Below are 21,202 nucleotides of genomic sequence, written 5' to 3'. Positions count from 1 at the left end.
TTCCTGTGATGTCCACCAGAGGCTGCAGCAATGAGCCGAACACCAAAGACTCGCATGTCAAATGTGACACTGAGGAGTCAGTCAGCCCACATGATGCACACAATGGCCAGTTTGGCCTAACCTAATATTCTGACGTTGAGAGTTAGGGGGCGGGGCCAGATTAGAGGGTTCACAGATGAAGGTCATCAGCGCAGGTTTGAAACGCTTCACTTCAGGGTCAGTGAGTTTTATTTTGAAAGTGCTGACCGGAAGCGGTGCTGTTCATGACTGAGGAGTGACAGTGTGGGAGCATCCTGACGTCTTCTGTCGGAGCACAAAGTGGAAACGCACCTCCTCCTACTCCTCTTCCTCCTCATGATGCACGAGCACGCGCTTCATCCTCTCAGAGCCGTTTGATTTCATGTCGGTTTGTTTCCGGTTGGGCTCTAACGGAGATCTCTTTTGTCCGATGGCCTCCTCCTCCTCCTCCGTCCTCAGCATCAGCACCACCGCCGGAGGGCCGTCGGGCCAGTCAGGACGGCCGGGATTGAACCAGCAGCAGCTCTGCCGGAAGCTCTGTGAGTAATTCCCTTTAAAATGCGGGTGAGCGCGTCCTCTGGGATGTTTCAGGTTTCCACCTGCAGCCCGAGCACGCGGAGGGTCACTTTGAGCCTGAGCACGAGCCTCAAACATCAGGAAACTGCTGCAGATGTGCCAGATGTTCCAGTAGCCTCTGGCAGCTCCTGCCTTCATGCTAGGACCACAGACTGCGCGCCTGACGCGATTAATGCCGCGGCAGATGGAGACAGCTGGGTGGAGAGGGGGGTGGAGGGTCTACGGGCCAGAGCACAGGGTCGTCTGCAGGCAGCAACCCCCTCCGTGAAATTAGAAATAAAGACAGAGGAGCACCGAAAAGAACAGGGCGCAAAATAGGAAACAGTGAGAAAAGAAGAAAATTAAGACGATAAAAAAAAAATACAGAAAACCAAACTGTAATAAAAATAATAATAAAAATAATTTTTACAAAAATGTGGAGACATTTGGAGACAAAGAAACTGCATGAAATAAAAATCTAAAAAATATGTCGAGATAAAGACGCTACAATAAAAATAAGAATTAAAAAAATAAAATAAATAAAATAAAAACTTGTAATAAATAAATAAAAACTGCACTTAAAGGAACTGAGTCCGAGGTAATAATAATAATAATAATATTAAAGCATGAAATTCAAAATAGAAGCTAAATACACCAAAAGAATCAAGAAAATAAAAAAAAATTAAAATCAGAAACATATTTTGTAAAAATATTAAAAAATCATCGAGACAAAGAATTATCAGATAATAATAATAAATGCTGCAGTAGAGACAAACGAGCCCATAAAATACTGAATGAAAGCTGAAAAATTACATCTTTCCAATAAAATGCTGAATTTCTCTGATATAAAACTCTTGATTGTTTCAGTTTTTTAAAGGCTCGTCTGCAGTGAACAAACAGGAAGTTCATGTTTGATGTGTAATTTAAAAAAGGAGCTTTCCTTCGGCAGCGACGGCGCATCATGGCGGCGCATCATGGCGGCGTCTTTGCCTGTCGAGTTAGCTTAAGCTCTTCCACATCCTGCATGGATTCCCTCCTTACAGGGGACCGGGTTGGACCCTTTGGTGGCCCGGTTACGGCCCCTGGGCCGTATTTTTATTTCTGCAATAAGAAACGTAGCTGATATTTTTACTGATTATAGAACAGCAGGAGCAGCTGTGCATGTCCACTTTCACATATCTGTAGCTCTGACCAGCAAACATGCCCGTGCAGGCCCACAGTGGGTGGGGATGGGTGAACTGTGGGGGTGTGTGGGCTGGTCAAACACTTATCTGTGGGTAAGCCCACTGCAGCCCACAGTAAACCCACATTTATCCGGTAAGACCTGAAACTTGAGCCATGATCTCACAGAGCAGGCAGTGAAGGGTGTTTCCTCGTTGACTTCTGTAGCACCGCAAGTCTCTCTGCATCCAGGAGTCGCCCTCTGCTGGCCACCAGAAGAAATACAGCTTTCAGCTTTGGCCTGACTTTTTATCTCTGTGCATCCATGTGTTTGGTACCATTTTCACTATGTCTGAGCTCTAGTTTAGACACACTGAAGCCTCCACCGCCTGTGTGTAGGAGGTGGTGGAGGAACAAGCCCTCGTTGTGTGCAGAACTCTGATCTTCAGTGACTTCACTCGTTGATGATTTCATGTCCTCTCCATCTGTCCCCTCTCCCAGGCTGAGGAGGCCCGACTGACCCGTTCATCTTTACCGAGTGCAGAACAGCAGGACCTTTCGTCGCAAGTGGCTTCGCCATGACAGAGCAGAGATTCAGCGACATGACCGGATGAAACCTGAAAGAGCCACGATGGAGAGCAGGAGGAGGCGGGATGTCGACAGGAAGGAGAATTAGGACGGGAACAGCAGCAAAATCCAAAAGCTGGTGTTTTCTTTTTCTGCCCAAAGGTTAGAGGACTTTCTGGACTTTGAGGACGTTCAGCCTCCCGAGAGCCGACGATGTAAAAGAAGACAGCGGTGATGATTGTCCCTCTATAAGCTGCAGCAGCAGATTGTGCAACATACACATGATTGTCTCACAGGAAAGGATCAAAGAGTTCCTCGTCCTTTAGCTGAAATCTGACATCACGCGTCACAAACGCACAGCAAATACGATTGTGTTACTGATACAAAGGGCAACTAACCGTCCTGCAGGTGTTACTCTTTAAAACTGGACTGGAGGAAGTGCTCGGACACCGTGTCAGAGGGAGGCAAACCGTTTTGGGCATCGGGAGTAGATCCAGAGGGAGACCCCATGATGTCTCACCTACACGCCGGCCTGAGCTCGGAGACGACGGAGAAAGCTCGACTGGAGCTGAACGAGAACCCGGACACCCTGCACCAGGACATCCAGCAGGTACACGGCTGCACCACACAGCTGAGTCAGATCAGGCAGGTCTGCAGAGTCAGACGAAGCTCAGGTGATGCTGTATCTGCAAATCACTTCCACCACACTCCTCCATCAGTCACACGGGCGTAGAGACCAGCTGGTGACCCCCAGCAGCCACTGGTTGCTAGGGAAGAGTTTTCCCCAACCAGCTCCAAGTAGATGCACAAGGTTTCTCTGTTCTCGCTGCACGCAAAACCTCCTGATTGCTTTGGTTGCACTTTATGACGTGTCAACAACACTCGGTGGTTGGGAGGCAAAACTAAACTCTGCTGATAGCTTCTTCTTCGGTGGTGTGGGGCCACTGCTGACAGTAGACAGTACAGATGTTTCTCGTCAGGCTAAACCTGTGACGGGAGAATCTGCACCGTCACCTCTTCACACATCAGCTGCTATTACTCACGTAAAACTAGCTGATGGATGGAAACAGACATTGCACTTCATTTTCTTTCAGTTTTCCTTCACAGATAAATTATTATTTTTTATCAAGAGATTCTACAAACTTGTGTACATTGTATGCATCTTACTTTCTCAAACATTTCTTTCCCAATCATTTTTACCTTTTCTTGTTAAACAAAAGACAAATTCAAATACAAAAAACATCATAACAACACACGAACAGAAAATTGAGAAGAAAAAAATGAAGAAAAAATATTTTAAAAATAAATTAAATAAATTAAAATTAAAAAAATGTAATTACAAAAAACAAAAATTAAAATTAAACAATAAAAAAAAAAAAAAAATTTTTTTTTTTTTTTTTGCCTGTCCCGTTTGGCTCTTTTGCATCAGAATTGTTGTCTAAAGGCAAACAAAGATGCCCAACGGATTTACTTTACCAAACTGACCATCCCAGCCTTGCCGTAATGGTCCATTTGATTCACCTTTTATTGTTTATTTTATTTTCACTTGCTGAATACGGGACAGACTTGACTGGGGGAAAGAAGGGGAGAAAGAAAGAGGGAAAGAGAAACAGCTGAGAAGAGGGACGGGGGAGAAGGGCAAAAGACAAAAACCAACAGAACGGGCAGAGAAAAAAAATGCATATATCAATCACCTGGATCACCTGCTGAGAAAGAAAAAAGAAAACAAGCAGAAGAGAACAAGAGTAATAGAATAAACAACATCACAATGATATATGGGAATATGACAGTAAATACTAAATGTTAAACATTATTGTGCAGCACATAAGATCAACAGAACACAGTGTGCTTTGAGGTAGGAGCCAAAAAGGGTGTAGTTTGTGGGTGTGATCACCCGTGTGTACACCTGTGAGCATGGACGCGCTTGTTTTTTGTTTTTTAAAAGGTTCCTTCATGTAATAATCTGCTAGAGGGTGTGGGGGGGCCACAGCCCCGTCCTCCAGGGCATGAAGCAGGTATGGAGGAGATCAAAACTCCAGACATCCAGAGGCCCCCAGAACACAAGAGACCAAGGAAGACCAACAGAGGGGCAGCTGCGCCACTGTCCCAGAAAGAGCTGAGGAGAGTCCCAGATGAGGGCTCACTCAGCAGCCGCGGAGCAGAAGCCAGGGGGAGTTGCAGTGACGCGCCCGTGAGCTCCGCCGGCAGCCAGCCGTGCCTGAGTGACCGAGCCCCAGGCCGAGAGGCCGGGGGCACCCCACCTCCGAAGTGGCCTGAGCGAGCCCCAGGCTCCAGGCCCCGATAAGCGGCCGCCAAGGAGTGAGCCGGTGTGTACCTGGACGCCCATCCCCAGACACAAAGAACCACCAACGCACCGACACCTGAGGGAGTCCGCCACCGGCAGGGGAAGTGGTGGTGGGTGGAGATAGGCCTCCAAACCTTGGAGGGCCTGAGGTGTCCCCAGAGAGGTGGCGTCTGACACCCAACCTGACATATAGACACAGACATACAGGCACACACAGACACAAACATCCATTCCCACCCTCATGCTCTCATATGCACTTACTCCACACTCAACCAACGTGGAGACAGACATAAAGAGACGCTGTACACACGATCACACTCCCCAAGCGTACTCTACAAACCGGGTCTAGGTACCCTTGCCCCTGGAGGGGGGAACTGCACCCAGACCCAGGTGGTGTTTCCCTTTTCCCTGCGGTGGGGAGAGGCAGACCGCCCCGACTCCGCAGCAGCAGGAAGGCTCCACACTCCAGACCGCAGTCGGACGGCCAACTCCTCCTAGCCCCCCCGCTCCAGCAGGTCGCAGAGAACGGGGGTGAGAGAAGACTCCAAACCTCCCTCCACCCGCTCATTGTAGTGTTGATGCATGTGTGTTCTAAGGTGCATTTAAAACCCAGGAGGGCATGGAGCTACCTGCCAGAGAGCAGCAGGTAAGCGCATGGTCCCTCCTGCTAGCCCTCAATGTCTACGTGTATTTAAAATTGAGAGGTGGGCAACGATGCCAGGGGTGAGGTGTACACCCTGATGGTACTTTGGATTCCGTTATCGTGCCCACCCCCAAGATCCTATATGTATGTGTAATGAGAGTGTGAATAATGTGAATGTCTAAGTTGTGGGATAAAATTGAGGCAGAGGCAGCCAGAAGGGGACAGAGGGGGGGGGGGGGTAGCCTCCTCTGCACCCTGGTGACATACCCCTACTCCAAGGCCCTGCATGTGTGGGTGGTTGTGGTGGAGCGGGAAGAGGGAGGCAGCTGGAGATGGGGAGGGAAGGAAGGGAGGGGCAGGTGACCCCTCCCTGGGGCCAGCTCCCCTGCTGACCCCAGTAGGCACTCCCACACTCCGCGACCCGCCAGGGAAAGGGGGCCCAGGCCCATCCAGACCGGGGCCCAGTGCAGCAGCGCCTCCCGGCCCCACAGAGCCCGGGACAGTCCACCCAACCCCACCACAGAGAAAACTGCACCCACCCCACCATCCACTCATCTTCCAGACTACATAAGACAATAAACACCCAGGCTGAGATCTTGCTCCACCTCTCCTGTATCTCCCCCTCCTGCAGAGAGTTCCTGAAGAGAGGAAAGCTCCTGCAAGGTGTGACAATCTCCCCCACCAGTTGAAGAGCCCCCCAGGTGGCTCGATGCACCGGCGGCACCCTGCTCCAGGGGTGGGCCCCCATGCACCCACCCGCCCACAACCCCGGCAACACACCAACCAGGACCAAAGCCCCCGAGGCCCGGCCCGGGCCCCAGCCCAGAGACGGAGCGCCCCCAGAACCTCACGCCCATCCCGGACCCACCCAGGGGCAGCCAGGCTACCAGGTCAGTAACCCACGTCCGTCAGCACAGACCCTCCCCTAGCCCCGCTGCACACAGCCGCGAGGAAACAGTCACCTGAGAGCCAACAGAGCCCCTAACCGGACATGACCGCTACCCCGGGTTGAGCCCCCCACGGAAGATGCCTCCGGGGAACCCCCCGACGCCCTAAGCCTGTCCCTACCCCCACACCAATCACAACAGTGAAGGCGGGACCAAACTATGACCCCCCACCCCCACTAGGTGATGGAGCTGATCAAAGGAGCCCAGAGCAATTGATCTGATGTGGTGGCAGAGGCTGTATCAAGACTAATGTAATCTAATAGATAATTTCTATATTGGTTAGAATTAAGATTATTTTTATTTTTCCAGTTCATGAGGACTGTTTTCTTGGCTATGCATAGGGCAGTGAAAACCATATGGGCGATATTCTTTTCTGAAGTGACATTATCTAAGCTGCCCAACAAACACACTAAGGGGGAAGTTGGAATGTTACATTCAGACACTTTGATAAGTCTTCACATATCTCGCGCCAAAACTTTTGCACTGGTGGACAGAACCAAAGAGCGTGGATATAATTGTCCGGTGAATTGGTTTGGCAGTGTGAGCAGTTGTTGGTAGACGTAAAGCCCATCTTGAACATCCGATGACCTGTACAGTGCACTCTATGTAATATTTTGTATTGAATTAATTGAAGACTGGGATTTTTAATTAGATGAAAGGTTTTTAAGCAAATCTGAGACCAGAAGTTTAGGTCTAAGTTAACTGATAAATCCGCTTCCCATTTTGCAATAGGAAGTGATATTGATTCATCTGTTTTAGAAAGCATTCTGTATATTTTGGATAGTAATTTGGGGGTTTTAAGAGTAAGAAATTGAACCACACTTGGTGGTGTTTGTAGTTCAACTTGACCCGGTTTAAATTTCTTTTTTACTATGGATTTAATTTGTTGATATTCTAAAAATCTTTTCTTGTTGATCCCATATTTTGTAACTAGTCCGTCAAATGAAATAAATTCTGTTCCTTCTAGTATATGTTCTAAATATTTGATTCCTTTATCACTCCAATCTGAAAAGTTTATCATATTATTGTTTTGTAATATGTCAGGGTTGTTCCAGATAGGTGTACGTTTGCATGGGATTAATGAAGACGCCGTCAATTTCAGAAACTCCCACCATGCTGTCAGAGAAGAGCTGATGTTGATGCTTTTAAAGCATTCATGTCGTTGGATGTTTGAGCTGATAAATGGTAGGTCTGAGATCTCTAGATTATTGCAGAGTGCTTGTTCTACATCTAGCCAAGGTTCATCTAAGAGGGTATGTTTTAGCCATCCTGAGATAAACTGAAGCCTGTTGGCTAAGAAGTAGTGCTGAAAGTTAGGCAGTTCTAGTCCTCCTTTATCCTTGGTCTTTTGTAGTGTTTTTAAGCTTATATGTGGGGGTTTATTTTTCCAAAGGAATTTGGACATACATGAATCTAGAGATCTGAACCAATCTTGTGGCGGTTTAGTTGGGATCATTGAGAATAAATAATTTATTTTTGGTAAGACCATCATTTTTATAGCGGCAATCCTTCCCATGAGTGATATGGGTAGACATTTCCATCTAGCCAGATCATCTTCTACCTTCTTTAAAAGTGGGATATGGTTTAATTTAGTTAGATCTGCAAGCTTGGGAGAAACATTAATACCTAAATATTTTATATTTCCCGATTGCAGTGGTGTAGAAGAGGAATTATGGAGGGAGCAATTAATCGGTAGGACTGTAGATTTTGACCAGTTAATTGAGTAATCTGATATTCTTGCAAAAGAGTTTATCAATTCAATCACCCCAGAGATATTGGTTTGTGAATTTTGGAGAAAGAGTAACACATCATCCGCATAAAGGCTGATTTTATGTTCCACGTTCTTGCATTTTATGCCCTTAATTACTGAATTCTGTCTAATTGCTGCTGCTAGTGGTTCAATAAAAATTGCAAATAGTGAAGGGGAGAGTGGGCATCCCTGCCTGGTGCCCCTCAGGAGAGAGAAGCTGGAGGATGTCTGGTCATTTGTTCTAACACAAGCTGTTGGGGAATTATATAATATTTTTAACCAGTTTATGAAAGAGGATCCAAAACCAAATTTGTGTAAAGTTGCAAATAGAAATTTCCAGTTAACTCTGTCAAATGCTTTTTCTGCGTCTAAAGAGAATATTGTAGTTTCTAGGTTTTTACTGTATGAATAGTCTATCAAATTAAGTAATCTACGTGTATTTGTTGATGAGTGCCTACCTTTTATGATAATAAATAAATAATAAATAAATAAATAAATAAATAAAAATAAAAGAAGGGGGGGGCTTAAATCCTGTGCCTTAAAAAAGAGTAAATTTCAAATTCTTTTCAATCTAGTCGCAGGTGGGTAAACTGCATCGTTCTAACTACTAGAGAAAAGATCTGAGATATTCCACAAACAGTGTCCACTTGTGGATGCATTTTGCAGAACTACCCGTCACTGTGAGTGAGATCGTCTCCGCCCTCGAGGATGTCTGGACACCATTAAGGCATTTTGATGCAGATGGAGGCGATTTCCAAAGAAGTCAAATACAGCCAAGCCAAGATCTCAGTTTGCTGGGGAGTCATATTAAGAGGGTCTGTGGAACTCCAAATATGGCAGTCAGAGGGTCTTCTTGGATCTGAATTCCAAAAACCCTGAAAGTACGGAAAAGAAATCACAATGTGTTCAAACTTGGACAGAAGAAAAACACACGGCTTAGGTTGCAGGAGGAGGTGTGACATCTGTCCATCGGTCTATAACTGAAGAAAACTTTAGATAAACGTTTATTACCTTAAACTGCATAAGCTGTAGCACACGGTGTACTTGAACGCGTGATGAGATTCACTTTATCCCACCACGATTCAAACAGTTCAACATCTAATTTTGTTCTGATTTTACCTGATGAATCAGATTAGAGGAAATTCAAATGTTTCTAAGCTCAAGACGTTTTATGAGGACTTAAAAAACGTCAAATTTATGACTGAAGTTTGACACTTTGTGACCAAAAACAAGTCAAAGGATGAATGAAGCATGACGACGATGAATGAATATAATTCACTGACATAAACAAACGTCCTTTAAGTCATGTGATCAGTGTCTCTGCTGCCTTTTATGGATGCGTAACGAGTCTGTTTTATTAAACCCGTCTTTTGTGATGTTTGTCTGACTTCCTGTCTAAAGGTTCGGGACATGATCGTGACGAGGCCAGACATCGGTTTCCTGCGGACGGACGACGACTTCATCCTTCGCTTCCTCCGAGCCAGAAAGTTCGACCAGATGGAAACCTTCAGGCTGCTGGCCCAGTACTTCCAGTTCAGACAGCAGAACCTCGACATGTTCCAGAGCTTCAAGGTCCGATTCTGTGTTTTCAACAACAAGCCATCAACTGTCTTTTTCAGGAGTCGTGTCTGCTGTGTTGTCCCTGACCGGGGGAAACTGTAACCCCTGCAGAGGAATCGGTGTCCTTTGGTTTGGATGCGTTGGTGCTGTTCAGGGAAATATTCCGTGTTGCATCCTTCCCACATCTCTGACGGTCACTCCTCATGTCCACAGAGAAATATTCACACGCTGATGAGCTGAGAGAGGCGTTCTTGGTCTTATTCCTGCAGTTGAAACAGTTTGTGACACCAGGAAGTCTGCAGCAGCTGCTCCTAACTCCTAACTGTAAAAAAGAATAAGGGAGCCGATTCCCAGCATGTGGGGGCTGCTTTGGTCTGTGATATGTACGATGGGAATGTTGCTGAAGTGAAACACCGACGCTTGGCTGCTCTAACACGTGTGCGCGTTTGTTGTCAGGTGGATGACCCGGGCATTAAGCGAGCGCTGACGGACGGATTCCCGGGCGTGCTGGAGACTCCGGATCAGCACGGCCGGAAAATCCTCATCCTGTTTGCTTCCAACTGGGACCAGAGCAGGTGAAACACACACACACACACACACACACACACACACACACACACACACACACACTCACACACACACTCACACACACACACACACACACACTCACACACACACTCACACACTCACACACACACACACACACACACACATTGATAAATATATTCTTTTCAAACACATTTGGAAAAACACCAGCGACCTGTAGAGAAGCTTTTGCCAGCTTCCAAGAGAGCAATTGAAGCAACCACCAATGAGAGAGCAGCATGCTGTTGACATGTGACTTGGTAGCGAGTAGCCGTCAGGTACAAAGTGACGGACAGCGCCGTTCCAGCACTGCATTAAATATTCATTACATCGATTTGTATAAATCACCTGATTGTTGAATGTTGGGCTTTACCTTCGGTGCAGCGTGAAGTGCTCTGCAGTATGAGGTAAAGATCCGACCGTGCTCAGCACGCCGGCGCTGAAACTGAATCGAAATGAAACACAGCTTCACACTGACCGTCAAACCTGACAGAAGCTGATGTCAAAGTTTTGTTTCGAAGGTGCAAACGCGATGAAAAAAGCTCACGTCTGCAGCCTCTCTCTGCAGGTAGACCGTTTTGGTTTTCAAAATAAAAGCAGTGACTTCAGACTGTAAATCTTTGCTTCAAAGCGAGGCCCAGACTCGCCGTGATGTACGTGCGCACCCACACGCGCTCAGCCGTCACCGCATTGATCCAAAACACAAAGAGGCGAATCATGAGTCACTGCTCCGACTAAAATAGAGCTCGGAGCTGTGGTTAAAGGGCCGTCACGCTCTCCGCAGCCATCGATCAGCTGCTGATTAACACCCACGCCTCCCTCTGACAGGAACTCCTTCACTGACATCCTGCGGGCCATCCTGCTCTCTCTGGAGGTCCTGATAGAAAACCCGGAGCTCCAGATCAATGGCTTCATCCTCATCATCGACTGGAGCAACTTCTCCTTCAAACAGGCGTCCAAGCTCACGCCCAACATCCTCAAACTGGCCATAGAAGGCCTCCAGGTAGCCCCGCCCCCCATCCTCTTCTCTGTCTGCGAGGTTCACATTGAAGACGATGTGAAACGACCTGCTCTGCTCTCCTTTCCTCAGGACAGTTTCCCGGCTCGCTTCGGAGGAATCCATTTTGTGAATCAGCCCTGGTACATTCACGCCATGTACACCATCATCAAGCCGTTCCTCAAAGACAAGACCAGGAAGAGGGTGAGCTGGAGTTCCTGCGCCTGTTATTCTGGCACTAATGTCAGACGTTACGAGGTTAACCTTCTCGCTCACTGTCCTCAGATCTTCCTCCACGGCAACAACCTGAACTCGCTCCACCAGCTCATCCATCCCGAGTGTTTGCCGTCCGAGTTTGGTGGGACGCTGCCGCCGTACGATATGGGCATCTGGGCGCGAACGCTGCTGGGACCCGACTACAATGACGAGACCGAGTACACGCTCACCTACGACGCCCTGCACGTCAGGGAGAACTGTGGAGGAGGAGGAGACAAGGACATGATGAAGAGGTGAGGATGAGCGAAGGGGCCGATGCAGGAAGTTAAATATTTGATTTCTTTCTTGAAACATTTACAAAACCTGAACTCACAACAGGAAAACACAAATCTGACCACAATACTAAACAAGGCTGACTCACTACACAACACAAAGAAACACAATCTAAGATGTGACGCGTCACAACATGAAGTAAAACTCACAGAAACTAGAAACTGTTACAGTTCAAAGTAGGTCTGATACATTTATTCTGATATTCTCGTGAAATGTTTCTTAGCTCGGTGTTTTTAAACAGATAAACCTGTAGAAAGGTGCGCGCCCCGCCCCCAAACCCTCGCCATCGATGGGTCACCGGGTCGATCCTGAGAAGTTACGGATGACACGGCCTCATTTTAAATCTAAAAAGCTTCTGCAGCTCACCCAAGGCTTAAACCTGCTGCCATCTTAACGAGCTGCTCCATCCACAGAGTGTAAATACACAGCGCTGTGAAGCTAACTGCCCCCAACACTAATAACTGGGTGCTCCGCTGAATCCAATACAGTGTTTTTTAATCAACACAACTGTTTTTTAAATATCTTGCTGCATTTTGTATAAGTTCATACTCAAGTTTAAAACAACAACTACACTAAAGCTATTCTGTTATACCTGTATGCAAAAAAAAAAATGTTTCATAGTTCAGCAATACTGATCAATCTAATAAACTTAAACCTACACCATCCTCCCTATTCTGGTATTTTAAAGAGTACTTAGCGTAAATATTAAGCAACCTAACTAATAGGGTTCCAACTCCCAGGAACAACAAAAATAAATAAATAAAAAATAGGGAACCACCCCTCACGCTCCACCTCATGATGCTTAATCGACGTAACCAACCTTAATTTGATGCAGTGTGAAAAAAAATGCACAGAAATCAATTATTTTTCAAGAAATATTAAATAGATTCAACATCTTTCTTCAACAAAATTGCAGACTGCACAGATGGTACCTTCCCAAAGGAAAAAGTACTATAGCTTACTAGGGTATATATTAGACTTAATAGTTACTATATACAGTAATGGACTTCTATTCATTTTACATCAAATTAAAACTTTGGGTGTCAGATAATTATTTATTAAAAGCTCGACATTTTAAATGAGAATAAGAAAGAAAAGTATGTCTTTGTGCCCCCTTTTCCCTGTTCATGCCCTATCGGCCCCCCTGGCTAAACTTTGCTAGATCCGCCCCTGCACAGTTACCAGCGTCAGCTACGTAGAAAAAGATCCTCGAGTAGAAAGTAATATTAAATACATTCTAACAACAGCTTATCAAGCTTAAACGTTCTGCTGTTGTTCAGCCGCTGGTTTCCTCTTTCTGGTGCAAAGTGGACCAAAAACAAACAAGAGACAGACGATCAGCTGATCATTTAAGCATTTTCATGATTGAAGTAGCAGCCGGAGAGCGAGAGGCAGTCGCTCGTTAAGCTTAACGCAGGAATGCTTTACAAACATTCAGAGATGGACTTACACACTTGCTTTACTTCTCTCGGGGATAACTTTGTCGGAGATGAAATGCTGGGTTGCTAGCGAAGCTCCAAATGCTATCCAGACCACCGACAGGTCCCGCATGCCACAGCCGCTCTATCACGTGATGCATACTGCTCCGACGTTCTGAGGTGAGTTACGGCGTGTTGCAAGTTTTGTGAGGTGCTTTCGTGATATTTAATGGATCGGATTACATTTTTTATTTTTCTCCGATATCCGATCCAGTAATTTAGGTCAGTATCGGACCGATACCGATACGTAATATCGGATCGGTCCATCTCTAATATACACACACACACACACACATATATATATATATATATATATATACAGTCTGTATTCTGTTAGCTTGCTGAATCAGTGGGATGTCCATCTTTCATATACAGTCTGTGTGCTGGTCATCTCATGGGAGGAGTTTGTGTTTCAGGTCTCAGTCGGCGGTGGAACCAGGAACTCTGCGACAGACGGACAGAGAGACCAGCACACCACTACTGGCCCTGGACTGAACACACGCGCACACACACACACACACACACACACACACACACACACACACACACACACACACACACAGTCTGACCTGTCTCTGAGCCGTCTAATGCCTCTCAGCTGAGCCTCTCTCCAGCCAGCAGTATCTGTCCTGATGTTCACAACAACAAACAGCAGCAATACAAACACACAAATCAAACGTGTGTGTGTTTGTGTCATCGCCTGTTGTGCACCAGCGGCGTTTATCTCATGACTTCAGATACGCGACAGGATGAAGTTTCTGTGAACAGAGTCAGAAACAAACAAAAAGGGCCAAATGTGACAGAGTTGAAACTTTATGTAAAACCTCACAAAGACGTTGCTATGGAGAAACAGTTACAATCAAATTTAGATTTGAGAGGGTTGCACCAACAAGGTTCATTTAAACAGAGACAACATTCAGTCACAACATTAAATCCTTCTGTTATTTAGTTTTCTCACAAAGAAAACTACTGTTCCCATTTTGCTTCCAGGGATAAAAACAGGAAGTACAAGGTTGCCATGGAATCAGTCCAATAGCTGAATTCAGTATTAGCAGTTACTGTTCGCAGTGTGTGCATAAATGTGCAGGTAGCTGTTGCTGGGTTACTGCGATACCGAAGGAAACTTAAAATCGTGCTTATTTTCAAGGAAGTTCTGCAGACAGTTATTTTCAGATTGTTTTGGTCCTTTATCCAAAAAGCCAAACATCGTCGTAGCGATATGTGAGTCACTGCTGCTTCACGTCTGTGTTTCATCGAGTCATAACTCGAAAAGCTTTTTATGAGCAATAATGCACATTTGTGCAAGTTAATTAAATTAGCAGCGTTATATCTGGATCTTTTCTGGGATTTCATCAAATAAAAGCAAATGTACTTTATAATTCACATGTCAGTTTTTCTATCACTGAACAGATCTGCGACGTGTCTGAGTAACAGTGGAGATAAAAACGAAAATATGAGACATTTTTAAATGTTTTAGATCACATTAAAGATTTATTATCGCTAAAAATCTACATAGGGTTATTATATTTACCACATAAGATATTTTTGTAGTGTAGCTATTAAATGTATTGCTAAGCTTACACCCACCCATTTGTTACTGCTGCAGTATACAGCTGATAGTAAATTAAACAACTCGAAATCTTTAATAATATCAAGAATAGTGTTTTAATTACATAATAATTGAACATCTTGGGTTTATTGTTGACATCACTGCACGTCTGAATCTTTAAGAAAAAGCCTCTGTGGCTTCTCAGCAGCTAAACAGATAAATGCTTCCCTCTGGAGGTGGTGGAGACCAAAAACGGGGCAAAAAGACACCCAGTACTAAATTGATGGCGTGGAGACAGATACCAGTTCAGATGTCTGAAATGCAGAGCATGCTCTGCTGCCCCCCAGTGGGGCTGCAGTAAAAGCTGCTTTAAAGAAACATTTTGAATAAATTTAAAGGCGAGTCTGTGTTTAAAGGAAATCCTTTTTGGTGAAACCCAACCTTCAAACCTCTGAATGTGAAAATAAACTTTTAGTTTTTATGATCTTTACCTAAATATGAATGAAAACTGTTTAATTTGAGCCAAATCTTTCTGCAGCTTTGGGAAAATCTCCGTAGGAAAGAAAGTAAGTGCAGGCGGGAACGTTCCCGCGGCTCAGCCAGCGAGGCTGGCGTGAAGGAGACTTCACTTTGGTAGAATAGTTTCACCTATTTCCACTTTGCACAGGCATTTCAAAATAAAAGCTCTGGATCACATGCATGGAATGATTTTGCTGTGGAGAAACCACAGGATGCCAAACTCTCACCTTTAACCTCTCCTGCAGTGAAGGAAAACATTGTTTGTTGTTTTTTAATCTAATGTATTTGAAGATTGTATATTATTATTAATATTATTGTTATTAGTATTATTGCACTGCAAAAAAGTGACACACCGGGCTAAAATGTTATCCTGAGATTTTTGAAGTCGATTCACTTCCTGCAGCAGAGAAGATTCAGGTTTCAGTTTAACATGCAGGTCGATGATTTTTCTCTGGACATACCGTCGAGTATTTGTAAAAAACACAACGGTGACTTTGTCAGATTTTTTTGCAGTGTGTACGATTCGTCATCAGGGCTACACCCGATCTCCACTCGACTCCAACGTAATGTATTTCCTTTCAATGAATGTAAAGAAGTAAACATTTACACCAAAACTGCTCAGTGTGCTTTATTTTGACAGTGTGTCTTTTATTTTGAAGGGTCGACTGAATTATTTTTGGCTGTAAACCCGACTTTTTTCCTTCTTTAGTCATAATAAGGTATGTGCCGTTTGTACGCCTGGCTAACGGGGCTGGAGAGCACAGGCTTCACAGCCTCCAGGTTTCAGTCTTTTCAGGGTTAAAATAATCCCGTGACGGACGAGCTGGAGCACAGCACGAGGAACCAGAGCCAGCACACCTTCAAACACTTTCGCCGCCGCCGTAAGATCAGCTGAAGAACAAAGGAATGGAAGAAAGTCAGACGAACAAACAGAATCAGAGACTTGTTCATGTTTTTATTGTTTTTATTTTTAATACAAATATAAATCCTCTTCTGTGACACCCCGCGTGACCGTGTTATTGTGCAAAAGTGATGAAAGAGTGAAATTTAAAACCCGCCTGGATGGAAAATAAAATGCATCGTGGTCGAGCTAAAGTTAAGGCTTCTTGTTTCACGCTGTTACTGAGCTGCTTTGAATCCACTCGACGGACGTTTTAGTGTTTTACGTTGAGCACACACACACACACACACACACACACACACACACACACACACTCTTTTAGTTTCGTGTCTTTCTTCAGAGCAGAACGATCTGTAATGCCGCGGCGATCCGGTCCGTTCCGGTTTAATCGAGTACCGTATGAGTTCAGTTTGATGGCAGTCAGTAGTATGACCCCGAACAACGATGCGTCCATCCTTCAGGCTGATGTTTGGTCCTTCGACCGTCTTTAGTAGTTTATCCACACGCGAGCAAACAGACACCTCAGCCCGGCTCACACAGACTGTCAGTGTTTGCAGCTGTTTGAACCACAGAAGAAGAAGAAACCCCGCCTCCATCCTCTCCTGCGATTCGCCCTCCCGCCACCGCCTGCCGGTTCTGGCCGGTCTAAATCGGGCTCAGAGTCTGGCGCTGGTGCTGCGTTAGCTCCGGGTGCCACACGTCCACGATGAAGATGAGGCGGTAACTGTCGGCTTCCTGCCAAACCTCGTGCTCAAAGGAGTCGTCGAAGATGAGGACTTTACCTTCCTCCCACTCCCTGCGGACAAGGACGCAAAAGAAGGGTTTACAAGAGTTTCCTCAGCAAAACAGAAGGAAATGAGGCAAGGTGATGAGGAAATAAGAGAAAGAGGTGAAACTAGGAGATGAAATGAGGACATAAGGAAATGACAAGAAGCACAGGAAGGGGAGAAGGTTACAAGAAAAGGAAACAAAGAGGAAATAAAGAAAGAGACAAGTGGGGAGACACAGGGCAGAAGGAAGGAAGCAAGGGAGGACTCCACAAGGAGAAGAGACATGCAGAGAAGAACCAAACACAAAAGGTAAGGAAAGGAAAAGAGAAGGAAACAAAGAGAGGAAAGTAAAGATGACGAGACAAGAAAAGGAAACATAAAAGGCTGAATTGAGGGGAGAACAAGAGAAACAGCAAGGATAGGAAACATGGAAAAGAGACAAGGTTAGAGAGGACAAAGAAGGAATTAGGTGACAAATCAAGGAGAGGAAAGAAGAAAAGGAGGCAAAACGAGGAGAGTAGGAAGACATGATGAAGGAAAAAAGGAAATGAAGAGAGCCGGAGAAGAGGTTGATGATGGAGGAGGAGGACGGGAGCGATGGAGGCGGGCGGCGCACCGCGTCTCGTTGGTGCAGCGGATCTTGCAGCCATGTTTGGGGATGACGAGGCCGAGGTGCATCCTCAGCCGGCAGTTGGTCGGCCCGGTGTGCGGCCACACATGAGTGCCGGGCTGCATCACCGAGAACTTAATCTGCACGGAGACAGGAAGAGCGGATCAAACACGGCGAGTGGCCTCAGACCGTGAAACGCTGCGAGAAATCACATTCATGGCACATCTGCACAGCTGTTCCTTCAGGATTAACCTTCACAGCTTAGAGTGAAGACACTCTCCTCATCCTCAGAGCACACGCTGCAGAGGACACGCCCCTTCCTTCGTCTTCACACCAAAAGCTTTTTATTCTACGGCGAGCCAACAGCGTCAAAATTCATCTCATTGGTTTTTCCCTGGCGTCTGCTGCTCTCTATCGCCCCCTGCTGTTTGTAAATGTCATCCTAAGCCCTGCCTGACCTTTATTAGTCTGCAGGTGCGCATTCGCTGTCAAAATAAAAGACGCACCAGATAAGAAGTAGCAGCGCGTGTTTGCGTGCATATAAAACAGTGTTTTTGTCCGCTGCTGTGGGATTCTCACGGCACATTCTGCACCACATCCCTGTGCGTTCATCACTTCTTTGAAGCCAGCTCACCTATTCTGACAGCGAATGCGCACCTGCGGACCGCTTATGTGCCGTGTTTATTAAACCTACGAGAGGAACACAAACTGCACTTCTACTAATGACCACTTGGGGCTCCCACAGTGAGTCTGCCTGTTAAAATCCCAAACTTCACCGCAGAAATAACCGTGTTTACAGCCTGTACCTGTCCTCGCTTGCAGCCCGTCGCTTCAGGGAACCTCTCCAGCAGTGCGCAGGTTTTCGGGACACCCTGACAGGCGTTTCCAACTTTTCTCCCTGAACGTGAACACAAAGGAGAAAAGACATTGTTGATAAACACAGTAACACAGCTGTTAGTCACATCTAAAAACTGTAAAAAACACAAACGCCCTGATACCTGCCACAGACAGAAAAAGGGGACAGTAACACCTGTAATAAGAGGCAGGACAACACCTGATGGACTATAAAATATCTCCCGTGCACCTTGTTGCCAGAGCGTGTACTGGCCCCAGTCTCCTTTCTCCTTCAGGTTTTCCTCCTCGGGTACAAAGTGTCTGGTGCTTTGGTCCAACACAGCCAGAGCCTCCTCCCTGATGGTCTTCCAGTTCCTCTCCAACACCTGAACGCGGCACACAGAAAATGGCCGACGTTTAAAACCTCGAAATCGCACACGTGAATGTTCTGGCAGCCCGGCAGCGCACCTTCACCAGGTCCGTGTATCCGGTCTCTTTGGCCGTCCACCAGGGCTGCGCCTTCAGGCCGTTCACGTTGTAGAGCGATCGCTGCCACAGCGACGCAAAGTGGCCCCGTTTGTGACCCAGCTCGTACCAGTCGTACGCCTGCAGACACAGACGCGTTCAGGACAACACCACAATAAACGGTTAGAGCGTGGTGCTAATAACGCCAAGGTCACGGTTCAAGCCTCATACTGGCCATGATGTGTAACTTTAAGCCTCACATAGCTTGTTAGCTCCTTCACTGGGTCTCGATTTAAAGAAAAGCTTTTTTAAAACATGCATCTCATTGTTCAGACGCTGATTAAATACAGGAACATGTGGAGAACCCTGGCTGCAGACTCAAACCCAGACCGAGTCTTCATCTGGGCCACGTTAGCTCAGCTACGTCACCGACAACTGTGTTGGCCCAGAAACAGACACCATGTTTTCACTGTGTGCTGCACCCTGAACAACGAGAGCAGTAACATCACTATGGGCCAACAGAGTGTGATACTAATAACACGAAGGCCTCGGGTTGCTGTGTTCACAAAGTTGGGTGTGAAGATGCGATTGCACACTCGTGTCGTTAACACGGCTGCAGTGGCATCCCTGTGAGGTTTGATGTGACGTGCTGAGGTGTAACTGGCCTGTAAATGCGAGTGAAATATCTCAAAGGCAGGCGCTACTCACGCTGTTGTCCCCGACCCTCTGCAGAGCGTCTCCGAGGTGGAAATAAAAGCGCCCGTCGTCGGTTCCCGGCTCACCTGACTCCAAGCCCTCCTGGAGAGAGAGAAGGGGAAACGTGACGTTCAAATTCTGCACGATTCACATTTCTCCGTGGTTGAGGCTTAGATATCCTTTCCTTTAAAGTTTGGCTGTGTTTAGTGTGGACATCCAACTTTGAAACAGGAGATATAGATATAGAGTGGCAGAGAAAAGGACATTAAAGAAACTGATGGACATTATGAACAATGCTGGGCATCCTCTGCACACGGCCATAAACAATCAGAAGAGTCTGTTCAGTGACAGGTTGCTTCTCCCAAAGACAAGAACTAACAGACTTAAAAACTCCTTTGTCCCACACGCCATCAGACTGTTTAACTCCTCTCTGGAGGGGAGAGGGAGGGGAGACAGGGGGACAAAGGAGGGGGGAACAACTAAGCTGTAGTGCCTCTTCACCTCACTGTACAATACCTTGTGCAATACTTTTTGTAAATAGTCAACAGTGCAATAGACTCAATACTTGAAATGTGCAATTCACTTGTATTTTTATTTTTTATTCCTATTTATTCTATTTATCCCCTTTGTATATTTTATTTATATTTGTCTCTGTATTTATATATATGTGTGTGTGTGTGTGTGTGTGTGTGTGTGTGTGTGTGTGTGTGTATATATATATATATAACAATTCTGTAACTGTAACTTCGGTCGTTGCTGTGCTTTTTTTGGAAGTCGAATTTCCCAGAGGAACCCACCCGAGGGATTAATAAAGTTCTATCTTATCTTATCTTATCTTATCTTATCTTATCTTATCTTATATGACAGGAAACAAGGAAAGGCAGACTGTGTGTATTTTAAAGTTTACATCCAGAGCAGGAAACACTTTTCTCTTGCCCATTTGTTTCTTGAAATCTAGTATTTCATAAAGTAAATGTGGTTTCTTTGACCATGTGTAACACAGTCCCCATCACGTTGGTGAAACACACGCTGAAGGTCCCACATGTGCACACAAACATGAAAATGTGTGTGCTTACTTTAAGGTACGGTATGCTCTCTGCAATCTTATTTTCTGACTTCAGGATGAATCCGTAGTGAACTTTAGCGAAGCCGTTGTCAGGCGCGACTCCCAGAACCTTAGTGGACGGAGCATAGAGAACAGAGAGCCAATCAGAGACCTTTACAAGGCGAGAACCGCCAAAACAAAAAACTGAAATAACTCGTGTGTGTGCTAAAGCTGTTGCCATTCGCGCACCTCTTCGTAGATCTTCTTGGCCCCATTGTTGTCACCTAGCAACAGGTGAGCGACGCCCAGGTCGTTCTTCAGGCCGATGTCTTCAGGAAAGAGCTGAACCAGCCTTTCCAAGGTCGCCAGAGATCCTCGCATCCGACCTGAGAATATAAGAGGAAGTCAGAATACTGGAAAGGTAGTGTGGTGGGTTAGCTCTGGTTATTACCTAAGGTCAAATGGAAACAGGAAGGGTACACGGCCTCTCCACGGTCTCTGTGTTCAAGCCCCATACTGGCCACGGAGCCTTTAGATTATTTAGTAACTGCGCTCATATATGTATTGCTTTTACTACATTTGTGTTGCATTACTGTGCGCGTTACCCAGGAACTGCTGCCTCTCAGCTCGTCTCTTCAGCGTGGCTCTCAGGAGGTCAGAGGTCACGTCAGGGAGCTCGGAGGCCTCCCTGTAGGTGT

The 21,202-nt window shown here is 45.9% G+C and overlaps 2 protein-coding genes across 6 annotated transcripts in view; one reads left to right on the top strand and one right to left on the bottom strand.

The window, feature by feature from the left end:
* The first annotated feature begins 245 nt into the window (after positions 1-245).
* On the top strand, positions 246-14,769 carry LOC146702369 (clavesin-1-like). The gene is made up of 8 exons (XM_085468848.1): positions 246-557; positions 2,236-2,911; positions 9,348-9,518; positions 9,963-10,081; positions 10,920-11,094; positions 11,182-11,292; positions 11,374-11,597; positions 13,532-14,769. The coding sequence occupies exons 2-8, from the start codon at positions 2,810-2,812 to the stop codon at positions 13,608-13,610; spliced, it is 981 nt and encodes a 326-aa protein (XP_085324974.1). The 5' UTR covers positions 246-557; positions 2,236-2,809; the 3' UTR covers positions 13,611-14,769.
* Positions 14,770-16,118: 1,349 nt separating this feature from the next.
* Positions 16,119-21,202, bottom strand: part of unm_hu7910 (un-named hu7910) — a 44,944-nt gene continuing 39,860 nt past the window's right edge. For all 5 annotated transcript variants that reach the window (XM_085468840.1, XM_085468843.1, XM_085468842.1 and 2 more), the window contains 9 exons: positions 21,110-21,202; positions 20,754-20,890; positions 20,536-20,634; positions 19,472-19,561; positions 18,767-18,904; positions 18,549-18,684; positions 18,271-18,362; positions 17,471-17,604; positions 16,119-16,880 (listed from right to left, as the gene is read on the bottom strand). The exon at positions 21,110-21,202 is cut by the window's right edge and continues 58 nt beyond it. In XM_085468840.1, coding sequence (XP_085324966.1) covers positions 16,730-16,880; positions 17,471-17,604; positions 18,271-18,362; positions 18,549-18,684; positions 18,767-18,904; positions 19,472-19,561; positions 20,536-20,634; positions 20,754-20,890; positions 21,110-21,202 — 1,070 coding nt within the window. In that variant the 3' untranslated portion in view covers positions 16,119-16,729. The remainder of the gene's footprint in view (positions 16,881-17,470; positions 17,605-18,270; positions 18,363-18,548; positions 18,685-18,766; positions 18,905-19,471; positions 19,562-20,535; positions 20,635-20,753; positions 20,891-21,109) is intronic.

This window comes from Copadichromis virginalis, linkage group LG9, assembly GCF_057382275.1.
Source record: "Copadichromis virginalis isolate Kocher_CV1m ecotype Utaka linkage group LG9, C_Virginalis_male_GT1.1, whole genome shotgun sequence".
Lineage (NCBI taxonomy): Eukaryota > Metazoa > Chordata > Actinopteri > Cichliformes > Cichlidae > Copadichromis > Copadichromis virginalis.
This window is presented reverse-complemented; position numbering and strand designations above follow the sequence as displayed.